This window comes from Panthera leo, chromosome F2 (genome assembly GCF_018350215.1).
Source record: "Panthera leo isolate Ple1 chromosome F2, P.leo_Ple1_pat1.1, whole genome shotgun sequence".
NCBI lineage: Eukaryota > Metazoa > Chordata > Mammalia > Carnivora > Felidae > Panthera > Panthera leo.
In genome coordinates this window covers 74114164-74131141 of record NC_056695.1, presented here as the reverse complement: position 1 = coordinate 74131141, position 16978 = coordinate 74114164, and the positions used below count along the sequence as shown (strand labels likewise).

The 16978-nt window shown below is 50.9% G+C and overlaps 1 protein-coding gene across 1 annotated transcript in view; it reads right to left on the bottom strand.

Annotated features, from left to right (window-relative positions):
• TG (thyroglobulin) overlaps window positions 1–16978 on the bottom strand; it is a 253992-nt gene that overhangs the window by 161103 nt on the left and 75911 nt on the right. The window contains exons 29-32 of the mRNA XM_042924373.1: window positions 8765–8830; window positions 6831–6911; window positions 1752–1889; window positions 748–924 (exon numbers count right to left, since the gene is read on the bottom strand). Of these exons, the coding sequence (XP_042780307.1) occupies window positions 748–924; window positions 1752–1889; window positions 6831–6911; window positions 8765–8830 (462 nt within the window). The remainder of the gene's footprint in view (window positions 1–747; window positions 925–1751; window positions 1890–6830; window positions 6912–8764; window positions 8831–16978) is intronic.

Here is a 16978-nt window from a genome sequence, read left to right as displayed (position 1 = left end):
TGGCATCCAAACCAACAGCAGTCAGGCTCATGGCCTCAGGCCAGGTGTTATAAGATTCCTTCGTGGGAAGGACCCATAAATAAAGACCTGAGGGATCCCCCCAAAGGGTGGCCCAACTAGATTATCCTACAGGGAAACCTGTAGGATTGTGTCAGATGCCTGGATGAGCATGGGTAAATTTTGTGTTTAGCATCAGTAACTTAGCCACGGTTTTTAGACATGGGCAGCGAGCTCTCACCACATACTTTGAGCTTCCCAATCAGTTTCTGGGCCCCTCTCTTACATTTGAATGTAAAACCGAGGGTCACCAGATATCTGAGAAAGAACTCCAGCACAGATAGAACAGTAAACAAAGCATGATAATATCCCAGAAGAAATGGAGACTGTGCAGGGGAAAAACACTCCATTAAAAAAAAAAAAAAAAAAAAAGTGGCATTAATGTCTTCAGAGAGAAAAATCAACTTCTATCTTGTGAAAGCCACTGTTGGGATTTTCCGTAACAGATAGCCGAATGGAATTTGAACTGATAGGTGCATTAATGGTGGCTTTCTCTAAGGAGTACGATTGCAGAACAGGATTATTCTCTATGGTCAACCTGATGCGTTTCTAAACGGTGTCGCATTGTTACAAGGAGCGTGAGTAACCTTAATTTCAAAAAGAAGAATAAGTTAATGTGGATATTTCTAAAACCAAGGAGCCAGTAGCCCACTGGAAATGCCGTTTGCGCAAATCCCACGAAGCACCCACCTTTCTTCCGGAACAGGGTCTTTGGCTGGTGGGGCAGGAATAGTCTGCAGCCTTTGGGATTGGGCTCCATGACATCGTCACACACTTGGGCCTCTGGGTAGAGGGTGCAGGTGAAGTACAAGGGTGTACTGTCTGTTATCTCCACCAGCTGACAGAAAGAGGGCTCCTGGATACAGCCTGCAGGCAAGAGAGCAGTGGGTTCTGGTCCTTGGGAGGCCTGAGGGAAAGTAACCTCTACAGGATCTACTGGGAGGAAATGCCGGGAAGAGATTCTTCCTTGGAGGACAGAGGCCCAGGACCGTTGAGAATATCCATTCTGAAAGGCCCAAGAAAAAATACTAGAGTTCTGCTAGCTGGGGAGAGGATTGTGCACCAAACAGGGAGTCCATGTGACTCTGAATGAAAGCAGAATCTAAGAAGGTGAAGAGTGAGCTGTGAACTCAGAAATACAGGGGAAGAGAGAGCAAAATTCCACTGGATCTTTACCCAGGACCATCTCAGAGGCAGTTGGGATCTTCAGACCTGAGGCCATGGGACTACAAAACTTTTGTGAACTCTGTGAATGATCTCCCCTGTTCCACTCCCATGTCAGACTCTCCCACTGGTATATGTGAGATTATACAGTTTTTTCACAAGGATGGATTATAGTTTATTCATCTTCTTTTGTTTTCTCATCCCCAAGGTCAAATGCAAGGCTTAGAACATAGCACATGCTAAACATAGCACATGTCTATTGGGTAAAGAATGGGTGGATGGGTGGGTGGATGGATGGATGGATGATAGGTTCTGGGAGTAGAGTAGAGATTATCTCTACTGTAAGCTTCTTGAATCGATGGGTTATGTCCTGTCTTTCTTTGGTATCACCCCTGGTACTAACACTGAAGTGATTCCTGAGTTATGCCATTGAGTCTCATCCTATCTATTTCTCAAGAGTCGTTAAACTAGGTCCGTGTTGCCTGACCAGAGGATCCAGAAGAGGAAGGATGTGTTCTAAGGATACTTACGAGACAGGCACCACAGGTTTGCCTGCTGAGGGGAAAACAGGTGTTTGAAAAGCCAGTGCTGCTGGTTGGGCAGGGATAGGCTTCCATTGACAACGACCTGGTTAAGGTCCACGGGGAAGAAAAGTTCTGTTGTCAAATCTGAAAAAGAAGGAGCGGGTCAACTTCCTTTGCTTTATCTCCACAGTGAGTCAGTCTCTCTCTCTCTCTCTCTCTCTCTCTCTCTCATCTCTCTCCCCTCCTCTCTCCCTCTGTGTCTCTGTCTCTGTCTCTCTGTCTCTCTCTCACACACACACACACAACACACACACACACACACACACACACACACACACACACACACACACACACATTTTTTTTTAGTCTGTGTGAAGCCAGAACAGGTCTGGAGGCAATAGGGCTGGGAGTCTAGCCAGGCAGGAAGGGGTCAGAAGCTTTCAGAAAGTCCTAAAATTATAGAGTTGCAAAATCTTAGAATCTTACTTTGGAAGACACCTTGGGAGCCATCTGGTTCAACTTTGCACCCAAGGCAGGACTTTTCCCCCATGGTATTTCTGGCCGGTGCCCCTGCAGCCCTGTGTGACGCATCCGTGCTGACCATAGCAGGCCACTCCACCACTGGGGACTTGTGGAGTCCAATTGGTCTGTCACTTTGAACCACTGATGCTCCTGTCTTTTGAAGCCACGCAGAAGCGCTGTCTCTCTCCCAGAAGGCAGCCTACATTTGTGAAGACAGCTCTGCCCGGCCCCACACCGCAAGCTGCAGCTTTGCTCTCCCTTAGTCGTTCCTCGTATCCTCACCATGATCGCTGGCTTCGGGATCTTTCTGGGTGCCCTGCCGCCCACGGGACAGAAGTGCAGCCTTCTTCTTGGTCCAGGCTTTACTTGCATTTTAAGCTTTATCTGCAATTGCCTCGATTCATGCTCCAGGAGCACAGTCACATCGCTTGCTGCCCCAGGACTGTTGACTGTGCTCACCCCTCTTCCTCACCTACCTAGTCCTCCTGTGCTTCAAGGACCAATGCTGTTCCCTCCTGCCCTGATGTGCTGTAGCACTCTAAAGAGGCTCCCCAGTGCTGAGGGGCCCGATGTTCCCTTCACGAGAGGTCTGACTTTGCATAGGCGCTTACCTGGGGGCATGAAGCAGTTCATGGGGATGAGGTGGGGCCCATTTACAATGTCCCTTAGCCCAGGGATCTGGCATCACATCCGTATGGACCCCCATTTGCCTTGGACTTGAGCATCCTTCCAGAGGCCCACTTTCCATGCTCCATAGAGCAGGCTCATGAAGACTGAACTTTCTCACCAACAAAAACCACCAACGGAGATGACATCTTTACTCACATCTGCCAAGGCCAGAAGTTTAGCCCTGGCAGAGACCCCAGAGACCATGTTGCCCTTCTCTGTGCCTCCCCAGCCTTCTGGGTTCTTGAACTTAATATTATTGTACAATGGGCAAAAAAAAAAAAAAGCTCTCTTAAAAATGGGGTGCCTGGGTGGCTCTGTCGGTTAAGCGTCCGACTTCAGCTCAGGTCATGATCTCACGGTTTGTGGGTTCGAGCCTCCCATTGCGCTCTGGGCTGACAGCTCGGAGCCTGGAGCCTGCCTCGGATCCTGTGTCTCCCTCTCTCTCTGCCCCTCCCTCGCTCACACTCTGTCTCTCTGTTTCTCTCTCAAAAATGAATAAACATTTTTTAGAAAACAAAGCTCTCTTACTGTACAATGGGCAGTTTGCATGCCTGCCCCGTGATATCACTTGTTAAGACAGCAGAGGAAGAAAGAAAAAAAAAGAACACACGAGGTCTGAGGACAAAGTTGAAGTCCCTTCGATCACTTTGCCCTCAGAGCCTTTGCGCAGAGGCTGGAAATGCCTGGCGGGTCCTCCCAGGCTCCTCTGAGAAGCCTTTCTGACCCCTTCAGGCCGCTTAGCATCCTCCTACCCCCGCATCCCCACCACACTCGACACCTGTCCCCATTGTAGCCTTTGCCACGCTGTCATGCCATGGCTGGCACGGGGGCAATCCTCGCTAGCCTGCGAATGTCCGAGGGCACGGCACTTGTGCTCAAAAATTGTCTGGTGGACGGTAGAATGAATACGTAGCCCACTCAGTTTGTACTTGGTTTACGCGGCATTATTCGGAAGAATTCCTTGCCTTCTTGTTTGCGCTCCCCCGGGGGGCAAGGAGGCCGGTACAGGCCTTGCCAGACAGGAAGTTGCTCTTGCTGGTTTCCCTGTGTGTGTCCCAAACACTCAGACTCACTGAAGCAGCACTGGGGCAGAAAGGGGACAAGTGCTCCCTGTGCTTTGAATCGGGGAGGCCATTCTTGGGGACACAGGCCAGGTAAACCAGCCACGGAAATGGCACTGGCCCGGCCGCAGAGGACCAGATCAAAGGGGCCCCTCCTGCAGGGGTGTTATCTTCCTCAGCCCAGGAATGTAATCAGTCAGAAAGGGAAAACCGAGCTGAGCTGGGTCTATTCAGCCTGGATCCCTCCAAGGTCTTGGGCAGGGGCCCAGCTCCCTTTCTGGTGGCAGGAGGTGGGGACGGGGGGGGGGGGGGGGGGATGGGTCCTTCCTGTGGGAGCCATGTGATAGTTTTAGAGATGTGGCCTGACACAGTGTATAATGATGGATTTTACAAAACGTCTAGAATTGCCCCAAAGTCACTCACCTGTTCATTGCCCCGAGGACCCCCGCGGCACCACTAAGGCTGGGGGGGGAATCGGCTAACACAAGTGGCCCAGGACCGGCAGGGGCCAGTACGAGCACCCAGGGCAGGGCGGGGACTGCAGCAAAGGGGAGAGCCATGCCCCTGATGGCAGGGGCAGCTCAACTCCGCTCGGGGGACGGTCGCCAAGCAGAAATGCGAAGCCTGTATTTCCAGAGCTTTTTCCTCTGTTTTTCTCCAAAGAAGCCTCAAATCTGAATTTTTATATAAAATCTCCCAATTTAAAATTACTGGCTCAGTTAAAAAAATAAAAAAATAAGAAATTTCACGCTGCAAATCAAACCAAACCCCGTCTGCTCAGTTAGCCGGGGGCCACCAGGACTCAGCCCCGGGAGCCGACACCGTCCGAGCCAAGGAGTGGCCGGTGATCTAGAAGAACCCAGCCTTCGGAGGCAGCTGAGCAACAGTCTGAAACCTGGCACCGCTGCTTGCTTCGGACTGGACTGGCTTTTGACAGGGGATACCGAGGCATCGGAGTCTCATATCGCTCTGATAAAGCGGGAACAACGATACCGGTCGGCAGAATTGTCCTAAGTTTTGCGAGAAGAGATATACACAAAATACCAAGGGCAGGGCCCGCCACCAGGAGGCTCAGGAAGGGGGTTTGCTCTCTTCTGCCTCCCTCCCTCGTGAGTTTTGAACTCGCCCTTGCTTCAGCCAGAAGACAATGGCCGGCAGCAGATAAACTTGAACACCAGCCTCGTGTTTGGGAGGCTCTGAAGGGCAGAACGCATTTGCCAATACGCTGGGGCAAAGATCAGAAAGCTGAAGGTCTAGGCCATGGTGCAGAAGACACGAGTCCGGCCAAATGCTTGCTTATGAGATCAAAGGAGGGACGGCCTCCTGCACAGGCGCCCGCCCCCGCCCCCCACTCCCACCACCCTGCTGGCAAAATTAAAGCCTCCACTGGAAAACCTCTGAAGGTTCAGAAGACATCACTGCTAACAGCATCGGACAGGAATATGTCCTCTGACCCTAGTTTCCATCCTGAACTGGGATCTGCTGTCTGATGTGCAGTTACAGGAACAGAGAGGCCTGAGGACAGAACTTTGAGGAAGGCTTGCTAAGAGCCAGGCTTGGTGCTGGATCATCATCACCGATATCACTGCCACCAGCTAACAACAGCCACTAATTCTTGAGCACCTGCTCTGAGCCACTGCAAGTTCAGTGTTACTTGCTTCCGTTCCCACACTTGCCCCCCCTTATGGGTACCGCTCCCTCTCTCATTTATTGAAGGGGAAACCGAAGCTCAGGGAAGGTGACTGAGGGTTTCACAGGCAGATAGAGCCAGAGGTGGGGTTTGAACCCTGCTCTCCAGGGCTGAGAACCTGCAGTTTAAACCAGGGCTCCACCCTTGGGTCCTGCAACTCTTAGGGATGCGGAATGAACCCATAATCGTCCAACTACTATGGGATGAGCCCTATTGCCGGTGGTTTCTGTACATTATCTCATTGGATCTGGACAAAAGCCCTGGGTAGAGAGAGGAAGAGGCTATGAATTTGGTGGCATCTGTCAAGTACCAGGCGATGTGCCAGGGGCTTTAACTGCCATGTCATCTATGATGGGATTAGTGGAAAGCAAGGTAGTTCTCCACATGATGAATCAAGGCTCTTATCAGGTGAGCAAAGTACCCATGGCCATGGAGTTAGCGGTAAGTGGCCAAAAAAAAAAAAAAAAAAAAATGGCTCAAGCCCTAATCTATCTGCTTTGCAATGTGGTGTTCCCTTCGTTGGGCCATGATGTCTCCCCTGTGCCGATAGACTAACCTGCCTCTCCTCTCCCTTCCCTTCCCGTCCTTTCTCTTCCTCCTCCTCCTCCTTCCCCTCCCCTCTTTCCTCCTTCTGGCTTCCACCCTGAGTTTTAGCCCCACCTAAGAAACAACAATTGCAACAGCTAGGGATAGAGTGTCTGAGACTCTGCACATACATTCTGTCCCTATGAATGTATGGATTTATGTCGTCCGCTGGGCAAAATGACCCTTTCTCAAAAGACTCTCTAGAAATCCCACTCACTGCACAATTCCAGAATAGGTACATTTTGCTCACACTCACTGACCACAGTCAGAGGAAACTTGCCCTTTAATCGATTTTTGCCGGTTTGGGGATGAGGGTTGTTTTGTTTTCCAGTAGCACTGTTGACTTGGCCACGATCTCACTTTGCTTTCTGCGCCAATGGTGCCTCTGAATGGCTGTCCATATTTGTGGAGTGAATAACTGGGGTTAAAAGCTAAGAGGGCAGTCCGTGGCTACGTAACAGAGCGATGCTAATAAGTCCATCCACTGACTAGACCCTTGGCCTCGCCATCTTGACTCCAGCCAGACACCAAGTATATAAAAGGTTTCGGGGCCGGTACCTGGTTCTGTTGGAGACGTTGGCCCTGGTTCCGTGTCTTTTCTGCATCCCATAGACTCAGACCGAGACCCCATGTCAGAATCTAGGAGTAAAAAGAAAGTATTGCTGTCCTTACGTTGGGGCGGAAAAAGGGATCGACAACGTGGCAGTGTGGAAAATCCTCACGGTCAACAGCCAGGTGCCTAAGCCAGGATCTGGGACAAATCCAGGGGCAGAGGACTGTACCCTTTGGCCATTTAGGGAACAACAGCCAACCTCTCAATAACAAAACCATGACTGTCCTCGCTTTTGAAATGACTAACACTTGCACAGCTAACGAAATGTGTTCATAAATATTGGTCTTTAACACACCCCATGAAGGCAAGGAGGAAGATTCCCATTTTACTCTAGAAAAGAAAAATGGAACTGTGTAGAGATGAAGGGACTTATCCCAGAATATGCAGGTGGAAAGTAGGTGCGTTCGAATTTGAAAAAATTAAATAAAACCCTCAAGTTGGGAACTTGTCTTCCAGGAAAGCAGAGTGAGCCTATGGGGAGAACAGGGCATTAGACAAGCCTGTGGGTGCTTCTGCTCAGCGCTGCAAATGTCCTAGGGAGGAGAAATCCCTTCATTCTTCACCAGCTAGCTGCTTATTTATCAGAAAATTTAGGTAACGAGGAAGCACTGAATTCGGAGCCAGAGTCTGGGTCCCGCCCCCAGCAATCCCCGGGGGCACATCGCTGACCCTCGCCACGCTTTGTTTTTCTTGTCTGCAAAATGGATAAAATGTCACCCCCTTATATAGCCACCTTACAGGGACGACCGAGACAGAAGTGTATAATCTCATTAAATCACTATGTATAATCTCATTAAATCCACTATGGTGGACACCCCCCTTTCCTTCCTCTTCCTCATTCTTCCTTCTGCCCTACCTCCGTCCTCACCACCACTGGCATGAGTTAGCAGCACGGATGCACGGGGCACTGCTCCCCGCACTTCACCTGCAACTACCTTGGCGGTGCTCACACGACCCTGGAAGGCGAGAGCTCTTACCGCCATGTTGCCCACCAGAAGCCAGGGCTTGGGGGGGGGGGGATAACTGACGTGCACCAGGTCACAAGGCGGTGGGTAACGGAACCAGAAATCATACCTGGGGACTCTACCCCATGCCCTGCGTTCTTTCCCACGATCTCAGCTCGTGGGCACAGAAACAGTCTTGTCTCTAAGGGGACCTGACGTGGGTGAGGGGGGATCAAGGGAAGAGGAGGGAAGTGATGTAGGGGCGGGATCTGTCCTCACCCTCCCGCTAGCCCCATGGCCATGGCTTGTAAGGGTCCACTGCCCGAGGCTGGAGCCCCCACAGTGAAAGCTGTGCCTTAGCTCTCCCTCTCATCCTACTTCACTCAGACTCCTCTCCTCCACGATGTCTTGAACCATCCCGTGTCCCGGGCTCTGAGTAGGCACTTGGTCGACGTTGGGTAAACTCAGAGGAGGCAAATGAAGCAGTCAGGAGATGCCAAACGGGCACTACCAGAAGCACTCCCTGTAAGCAGGGGTCAAGGCACCACCACGTGTCCTGTCCCCTCACCCTGACCTCAGCGTGGCCGTGGCCGTGGCCCCTGGGGAAATGCCTCCCTAGTCTGCTGGGGCCTCAGAGCTCCCATCCTGTAGCAAGGGCAGCTTGTGGGCAGCGAACGTGACCTCACAGGAAGCCATGCTTCCTTCCCCCATCCCCTCTGGGGTTTCCACACTTTCCATTTTTCTTTCTAAGGTTTGGTATCTTATCTGATGAGAGCCGAACCCTTCTATGCCACACAGAGCCCTCACTTGGAAAGCAAATCTCTACAGTTGTCTCTCTGGGGAGCAGAGTGCCCTGTGAACGAGAGGTGGGGCCAGACAGCCTCGCGTAATCAGGGTCCCGCTCCCTCTCCCCCAAACACATATCCACAGCTCACCTTTCCAGAGATAAACCTGCTGGAAGCTGGTAACGGCATCCTGAGTTCCTTCCAGGGCTGCCGGAACTGCAAAGGGAGACATTTATTTCCATGAGCTTCGATGTGCTTGTTCTCACGGGGGACCCGCCATGGCCACGCTGACCCACCGCTCCCACATGGGCCCCTCTTGCCTGAGAACTCTATTTCCCATCGAGGCACACTCAAAGAGAGAGCCTCGTGGAGCGGTCTTCCAGATCTCTGGTACAAAGCCAGAGCTGGTCGGACCCCAGGTGTCTGGGTCAGGGCATCAAAGAGACGGTCGTGGGGAGAGGCCATGAAACCATGAGACAGAACATTACCGAAGGAACCGGGGATTAGCCAAAAGAGAACCAAGCCCACGGAGACCCTGGGGCTGCGTCCATCGTCCCTGTCACTTCAGTCCTCTGAGGCTCTGGCCTTGGGGGAAAATGGGGATGATGATGGGAGGCTGGGAATACTTTGAAGCGTCTTCTGTATCCTCAACATTTGATGCGCACCCTATGGTTGGTAGCTGCCATTATTTAATTCGTTACTAATATTATTCAGTGTCCTTTTCTGCCAAACGACACTCCTCCGGCATCACCCCTGGATGAGACCGGCTTTGCCACACCATTCCTTGATGGTCAGGGCAGCCTCTCTTGCCTCCGCTCAGCCCTAAGACCCTGCCAATCCCCCTGTGTTATGAGAGGCTAAGAAAAGAGCTCAAAAAGTACAGATTCTGAGGCAGACAACCCCACACGTGGCAGGAAACACCTGGCTCAGTCTGAGACATGAAAAAGTGATCACGTCTTGTTCACTATTATTAAGAACCATGTATTATTATAGCGAATTATTGTTAAGCATCATTGCCATTTGCCCAACACTATGAGGAGCACTTTCCAGATATTGCTTCATTTAAACCTCATAGGTCGGCATTTTTTGCCCCTAATTTCCAGGTGAAGGTCAAAATCCAGAGAGGTCAATGCCAGAATTCAAACACCACTTTCTAGGCTCCAAACCCCATGCTTTCAATCACCTCACCAAAGAGAGGATAACATATTTTAGAATTCTGCCCCTCCAAAATGGCAAACATCTGTAAAGGTTCTTGTGTTTAGAGAGGTGTTTAAAGAGGTTTAAAGAAGTTCAATTAAACAGTGACCTATTTGGGAAATTCAGCTATTAAAGTCATGAGCCCTTCCCCACCAAGAATTACCATGCTTGCCCCTCCCCCCATGGGGCGTGGCCACCCCATGCTAGGCCTGTGTACTCCTCCAACACCAACACCGAGCAGGGGCTCGATCTGTTCTCCTTCCGCCGTCTTTCCTGATATCACATGTGCCTATGATGAAGGCCAGACTAGGGGACTTTGTCCCAAGAGAAATTAGAGAATTTGTGTCTTAAGTCTTTTTACACTAAATATATTTGGCATACTGACTCTTCAAAAGGATGGAGGAGAAGAAAGAAAGAAAGAAAGAAAGAAAGAAAGAAAGAAAGAAAGAAAGAAAAAAGGAGAGAGAAGAAAGAAGGAGGGAAGGAAGATGTAAATATAGATATATAAATATATGCCTTTGGTAACATAAATGGCAGTAACATAAGTAAATAAAGTCAATACAATTTTCAAAATAGCTTAGGCCATCCATTAGGATTCTTACTTATCCTGTAAAAGTAGGAGACGCATCTTAGCGGAAGGGTGCTTTAGTGCTCTCAAACCTGAGACTAAAACCAAGGACCACTTCATGACGTACTTTACCATGAGGGGTACTTGCATTTGGATCAGGGACCCTCAACAAGTATTAGTTCACATCCACACCCCTGCTTCTTCCCAAGAGCAACAATCTCTCGGGGATTTCTTCACCACTCGGCAGTTCCCATTTCTGACTTGGGTGAGTTGGTGAGACTCTCATGTGGTCCAGAATATCTTGACGATGTGTGCTGAGTAGGTCCTGCCTTCATGGAGCGGCAGGGAAAATCACAGGTGCCCTCCATCACCCAGGGGGAGAACAGGTGCTCCACACAGGTGCACACAGATCTCACACTGTACTGGGGGGGCCCAGAATGCACTGCGCTGTGATGGGAATGGGACCTTCTGACCCACTTTTTATTCATCTCGAGGCAAAGGAGCCCTGTGACTTCTAGCCTGGAAAATATGGCGAGTCTTAATCTCATCCTTGGTTTTTGCCCATTTCAACACAGCTCAATCCAGTGGAATTCAGGTAAATTCAGCACACGAACACCAAGCACCTTGGTCGATCCAGAAAACCACCCGACCAACATCTAAGATTGGCACGTAGGTGTCTGTAAGTCACACAGAGAAAGTGATGATGCCTTGGTCATTTTAACTACGGATATGATTGCCCGGTCTCCACAGGGGTGCGCAGGAAACGCGGGGACGAAAAGAATGGCTCTGCGCCCTCTCTTGTCTGCCCCATCTCCCACCCCATGTCCATATCCACACTTACCTCCTCCATCTTTCCAGGTCGGTCGATGGCGCCCCCTCCTTCCTGCTCACCTTCTAGGAGCCACCCTCCTCCCCGGCATCAGTCTCCACATCCAACCAGCCTGTTGCCTAAACTAGTCTCAGATCCGCCCCTGCCAAGGGACCCACCACCCTTTCACATGGTTTTAACACCTCTTTTGACACGATTAGATTTTCACTGGTTCCCTTGACTCCTTCCCACCCCCACCCCCGACCGAGCCACACAGCACCCGGGTATCCTTCCCGAAAGGCCATCCTACCTCCCGTCTTGCAAGAGCTGCTACACGTTTCAGAATTCCCTTCCCTGCGATCAGGTTCTTGACAGCGTGAGCAGCCGCCCGGCGTCTGGAAGGTGCCCGTCTTCCCAGTTACGCCTAACACGTGCTTTCAGGCCCCTGCGTCACTGCGTGTGCTTCTCCTCTCCGCTAAGACCTCCTGTCCCCTGCCACCTGGTTAACCTCTCCATTCACCCTTTAAGAATCAGGATCTGCATCACCTCCTTCTAGAAGGCCCCCACGACCCCCCTGGCTGGGTTATGTACCCCTCCTCTGGATTTCCGCAGCACTCAACAAACACCTCTGTCTTTAAGCTCACACTTGACTGTAATCGTCCTTGAATGTACTAGAGCTTTCCGAGGTTGGGAACTGGGCCTTCTTCATCTTGTATCACCCACACCGAGCATAATCCCTGCTGCAGAGCTGTCGTTGATTGCAAGGAGGAACACAGAACGGAAGCCAACGTTATGCCTCCCCTTCTCTGCTAAGCAACATTCTAACATAAAACAGGTTTCTTTAAGTTTATTTATTTATTGTAAGAGAGAGAGAGAGTGGAGGGGAGTGGCAGAGAGAGAGGGAGAGAGAGAGAATCCAAGCAGGCTCTGCACTGTCAGCGCGGAGCCCGATGCAGGGCCTGAACCCACAAACCGTGAGATCACGACCGGGGTGGAAATCAAGAGTCGGACGTTTAACTGACGGAGCCACCAGGCGCCCCTAAAGCAAAAACAGTTTTAACTGTCCAGACATTTGTCCCATTCCTTCCGTGACAGTTGAGTTAGAACATCCCTGTTACACAAACAGGTCTCCACACTGACTCATCGCCTCTCTCTCGGTAATCAAGGCAGCAAGAACGCATACACATTTAGAAGTTTTGGGGTTTGGCACGGAGCCTGATTCTTGGGGGTTGATGGGTGCTGTGTGGTCTTAATATACTTCAAAACACTTCTGCAGAGGTCATGTGCTATGTCTGGGGTGGGAGTGGGGGCTCAGTTTGAATCTACAGCCTGGGAGTGCGCAGCGTCCTAAGCCAGAAAGCCCAGGTTTCAGAGCCCACTGTATATTCTTTGCGCCTCCTAAACAAACTGCACTCTCGAATCCTTGTCTCAGGCTCTGCTTAGTGCTAAGCACATGACAGCTCCTGTAAATAACTAGGAGGGTCAGCCTATTTATAGATGCTCATCAGACATCACCTCCAAATGCATTTAGTGACAAAGAGCATCACAGATGCACTGTTAAGTTTTTCCACCAAGCTCCCGGCACCCCAAGACAATAGCAATCACTGATACAAAACAGACTCCTGGGAAGGGGACGCCAGCCATCGGCCTGAGCCTCACCATTGCCCAAAGCATGAAGCCTTTGGGATTCAGGATCAACCCAGGGGTGTTCTGCCAAAGCCTGTGTTTTCCTGTCAAATGTCAACCCTCTGTGGACATTAGGGGACATTCAATCTGCCTGTTCTCATTCATTTGCACTTCAAGACATTGTGAGAAAGGAACCATAAGCCATTCCAGAGCTTTCCAAGACTTTCCTCTTAGAACAGGGAAGATGGACCCAGCCAGCACCAAGTACTTGAAACATCCAGAGATGCCCACTGGCAACGCGGGAGATGCCGACCGTGGGTGGGTTCTGATCTTGAGGGAGATGTTTAAACAGAAATCTGATGACGGGAAAGAGAAACCTCACAACCAGGAAAAGCACTGGGCCTTCGTATTGGATAAAACGGCCTCTCCGTAATTTGTGAGTTTTTTTGTGGGTGTATTTGTTTGATGTGAACTGATATTTGTTTGGCTTAGCAAATGAAGAGAAACGTGCTAAAGAGGCATTCTGGGGGCGCCCGGGGGGCTCAGTCGGCTGGCCGTCCAACTTCAGCTCAGGTCATGATCTCACGGTTCATGGGTCGGAACCCCGCGTCAGGCTCAGATTCTGGAGTCTGCTTCAGATTCTGTCTGTCTCCCTCTCTCTGTCCCTCCCCCGCTCATGCTCGCTTCTCTCTCTCTCTCTCTCTCTCTCTCTCAAAAATGAAGAAACATTAAAAAAATTTTTTTTAAATAATCCTCAAAGTAGAACATGCAGGGAGCTGACATTAATGACCCGACGTCTGGAGGAGACAAGCCCAGAGAGATGGCCGAGGACCAACATTCTTCATCACTGGACTCCTGAATTTGCAGGAATCACTCAAGTAACCCAAGCAAGTGGCACCAAGGGGGCGGTGGGGAGAGCTTTCGCTGATAGCCCTGGTCTCCCAAGTTTAAGGTGCAGGTGCCAGCAGTGACAGTTTCCTTAAGCACGCCACATCACAGCTGTGACTGCACTCTCTTGGGTACAACTGTGAGGCGACCAGCTGCCTCCCCCAAGTGTCAAAAGCATCAGTGAGCAGCTCGGTGTGAAAGCGTTTTGCAAAACGCAACACGGATTCTGACATGCTTCCCGTTTGATTCAGTGTATTCCCCTGGGTTACAATTTCCCACAAATGGCAATCGATTCGCTTATACACGTCAAGGCCGATTCTCCATTAACCAGGCCAGCTGTTGAACCAGCCCCCTCGAAGGACCCGCGAGCTGACGGATGAAAGCGGACGTCCAGACCAGAAGTCCCACAGGGTGCCTCTGCGGGATGTGCCGTCAGGGGACCCGCGACTTGAGGTTCAGAAAGCAATGCCTTCAACTATGGCTTAGAGGGAATATGAGCACTTCACTCCGTAACATACAAAAAAGCATACCCCCATTTTACAGATGGAGACACTGAGGCTAGGAGAGGTTAATGTGTATTCGAGCGAGGCCGCGGAGCTGGAGGAGAAAAGCAGAATTCGTGTCCAGTATTTTCAGGGCAGGCCACTGCTCCATAATCTCTAGTATCTACTGAGTGCCCACCTCGCTGCGAGCATCACTCCAGGGCCTCATCGCACACTCCTCACTTAATCCTTCCAACCCCCCTAAGGGCCCAAAGTCATCATTATCTGCACTTTATAACCGGGAAAGCCAAGGCCCAGAAAGGTCATACAATGAGCATAGGCAGCCACACTGGGATTTGAATCCGGGGTCTAATTCCAGAGTGTGTATTGCCGAGACCATCTAACCAATGGCTAAATGGGAAGGCAGGGGCTGAGAGGGGCAGAGCTCGTCTTGATTGTCCCCAGCTCCTTCCCATGTGCTTTCGATCCTTTCTGTGGCCTCCCCTGCTGCCGTCTGGATCCATGGAATCCTCACTCCTCTTTCCTTCTATCAATATCTGTTCTTAGAAAAGGGAATCTATCAGCTATTCACATCTTAGTAAGAACTTAAATCTCATTTCTTTTCCCAGGGATTAATTGTACTTAGAGTGACCAATTACCACGACAGGAAGATTTGTGCCCTGTTGTTCCCAGTTGGAGAGGGCCTCCTGATCCGTCTGTGCAATAAGGCAACTCTTAATTTGGAACATCATGAATATACCTCAGGGTGCCTGAAATCCCCATCCAAGCACACCCTTCGTAAAACTTAGCCCACACCACGGGTGCCTGGGCGGCTCAGTCGGTTAAGCGTCCGACTTTGGCTCAGGTCATGGTCTTGTGGTTCCTGGGTTCAAGCCCCGCATCCAGCTCCGCACTGACTGTGCAGAGCCTGGTTAGGATTCTCTCTCTCCCTCTTCCTCTCCCTCTTTCTGTCCATCCCTTGCTGGTGTTCTCTCTTTCTCTCTGTCTCTCCCTCTTAAAATAAATAAATAAACTTAAAAAAAAAAAAGAAAAACTTTGCCTACATCAGGGGCGCCTGGATGGCTCAGTCGGTTGAGCGTCCGACTTCGGCTCAGGTCATGATCTCACAGCTCGTGAGTTCGAGCCCCTCATTACTGTTAGTTTGGAGCCCACGTCAGATCCTCTCTTTCCCTCTGTCTGTCCCTCCCCCACTCAAGCTCTCTCTCTTTCAAAAAAAAAAAACATGAAAAATATTAAACCAAAAAGAAACCTTTGCCCACACCTCAAAATACACACAGACACACAGAGCACTGAAAGAACCCGAAACTTCAAAAGTCATTTGGTAATCACTCCTTCTCAGGGAGGCCAGACAAGGACACATTCTTTATTTCTTGGGCACACACCAAGCACATGCTCCATGGTAAGCAATTCCCTCTGGAGTTACTGCCCATAAACATATCATACGTCTCTCTTCAAATGCTTGTTTTCACCCTGGGCTACCTCTCAGAATAATGGGTACCATATGTTCACTGTCTATCATATAAATAAGTTACTTGACTTTATTTACCCCCCCCAAAAACTAAGCCTCATGGAATCCCACCTAATCAGGCAATATTTTTTGTTCAGGCTTTGGTAAATAGTCACTCCACAGGTATTATGTGTATTCTCTACGCCAGGTTTTATGCTTGATGCTGTGGATCCAGAAATTAGTAAGACACGGCCCAGGTCTTTAAAATAGCAAAACGCAGTGACAACTTTAAGAATGATAATAATAGTATCTAATATCAGTACTAAGTGTCAGACACCCTACAAAGTCCTCAAACAGGTGTATTATCCGAAGCATCCACTACAGAGAAGTGGGCAAGCCCATCAGCTTTAGAACCACATCACCCCGTGTCGGGTCCCCGCCCTTCTACTTGGAAGTCCTGAGCCCTTAAGAAGACTTCGCTTTCTGTGTGCCTCAGTTTCTTCAGCTGTAAAACGGGGAGCCTTGGTAACAGTGCCTCCCCACAAGCACCGTGTGGGGGGTACGTGCCTTAGCAGTGGCCGGGGCCTTAGAGCAGGGGCTGGCTCATCGCACGCACGACGGGAGACGCGTCTGTGATTACCGCCAATATCTTCCTTTCCGCCATCACCGCAGCCCGGGGAGACGGGTCCTGTCCTCACCCCATTTTGTAGACAAGCCATCGGGCCTGAAGACCTTTACTGACTGGCCCCAGGTCACACACGCGGGGTCCCAAGCTGGGATTCACCACCACAGGCACACTCCCGGCTGGCAAGTGAGACCCGTGGACAGGCAGAGGCACACCTGCAGGGCACTGCCCCCCGCACGGCCCCCCGCACTGCCCGACAGAGGGATTCATAAACTGTGTGTCATGCTCTGTGGCGGAGGAAGCAACAAACTCTATAGGGTAGTCAGGGAGGGCGGCTGGAGGAGGTGGCAAGCTGTCTGCCACTAGAACCCCAAGAGCTGCCGTCCACTGAGCAACAGGTCCTGCAGGCTTCCCCTGGAGGCAGGAGACGGTGGCCGCCACGTCCTGCAGAGACAGGAATCTCCAAGGGCTCTCTGACCTCCCCGCAGCCCCTTCCCCGCCCTGTCCAGCCGACACCCGCGCGGCTTTCACCCCTCCCGTCGCAGAGGGTGGGCTGGGACCACGTGCTGGCAGGAAAACAGAGAGGGAGCCAGGCTGCCACCAACCTCACAGAGGAACCGGGAGCGAGGGATCCCTGGGCCCTGTTCTCACTATAAACTCTGACTGTTCGGGTCGGAAGGAAGCTCCCAGGCCACCTCGTCA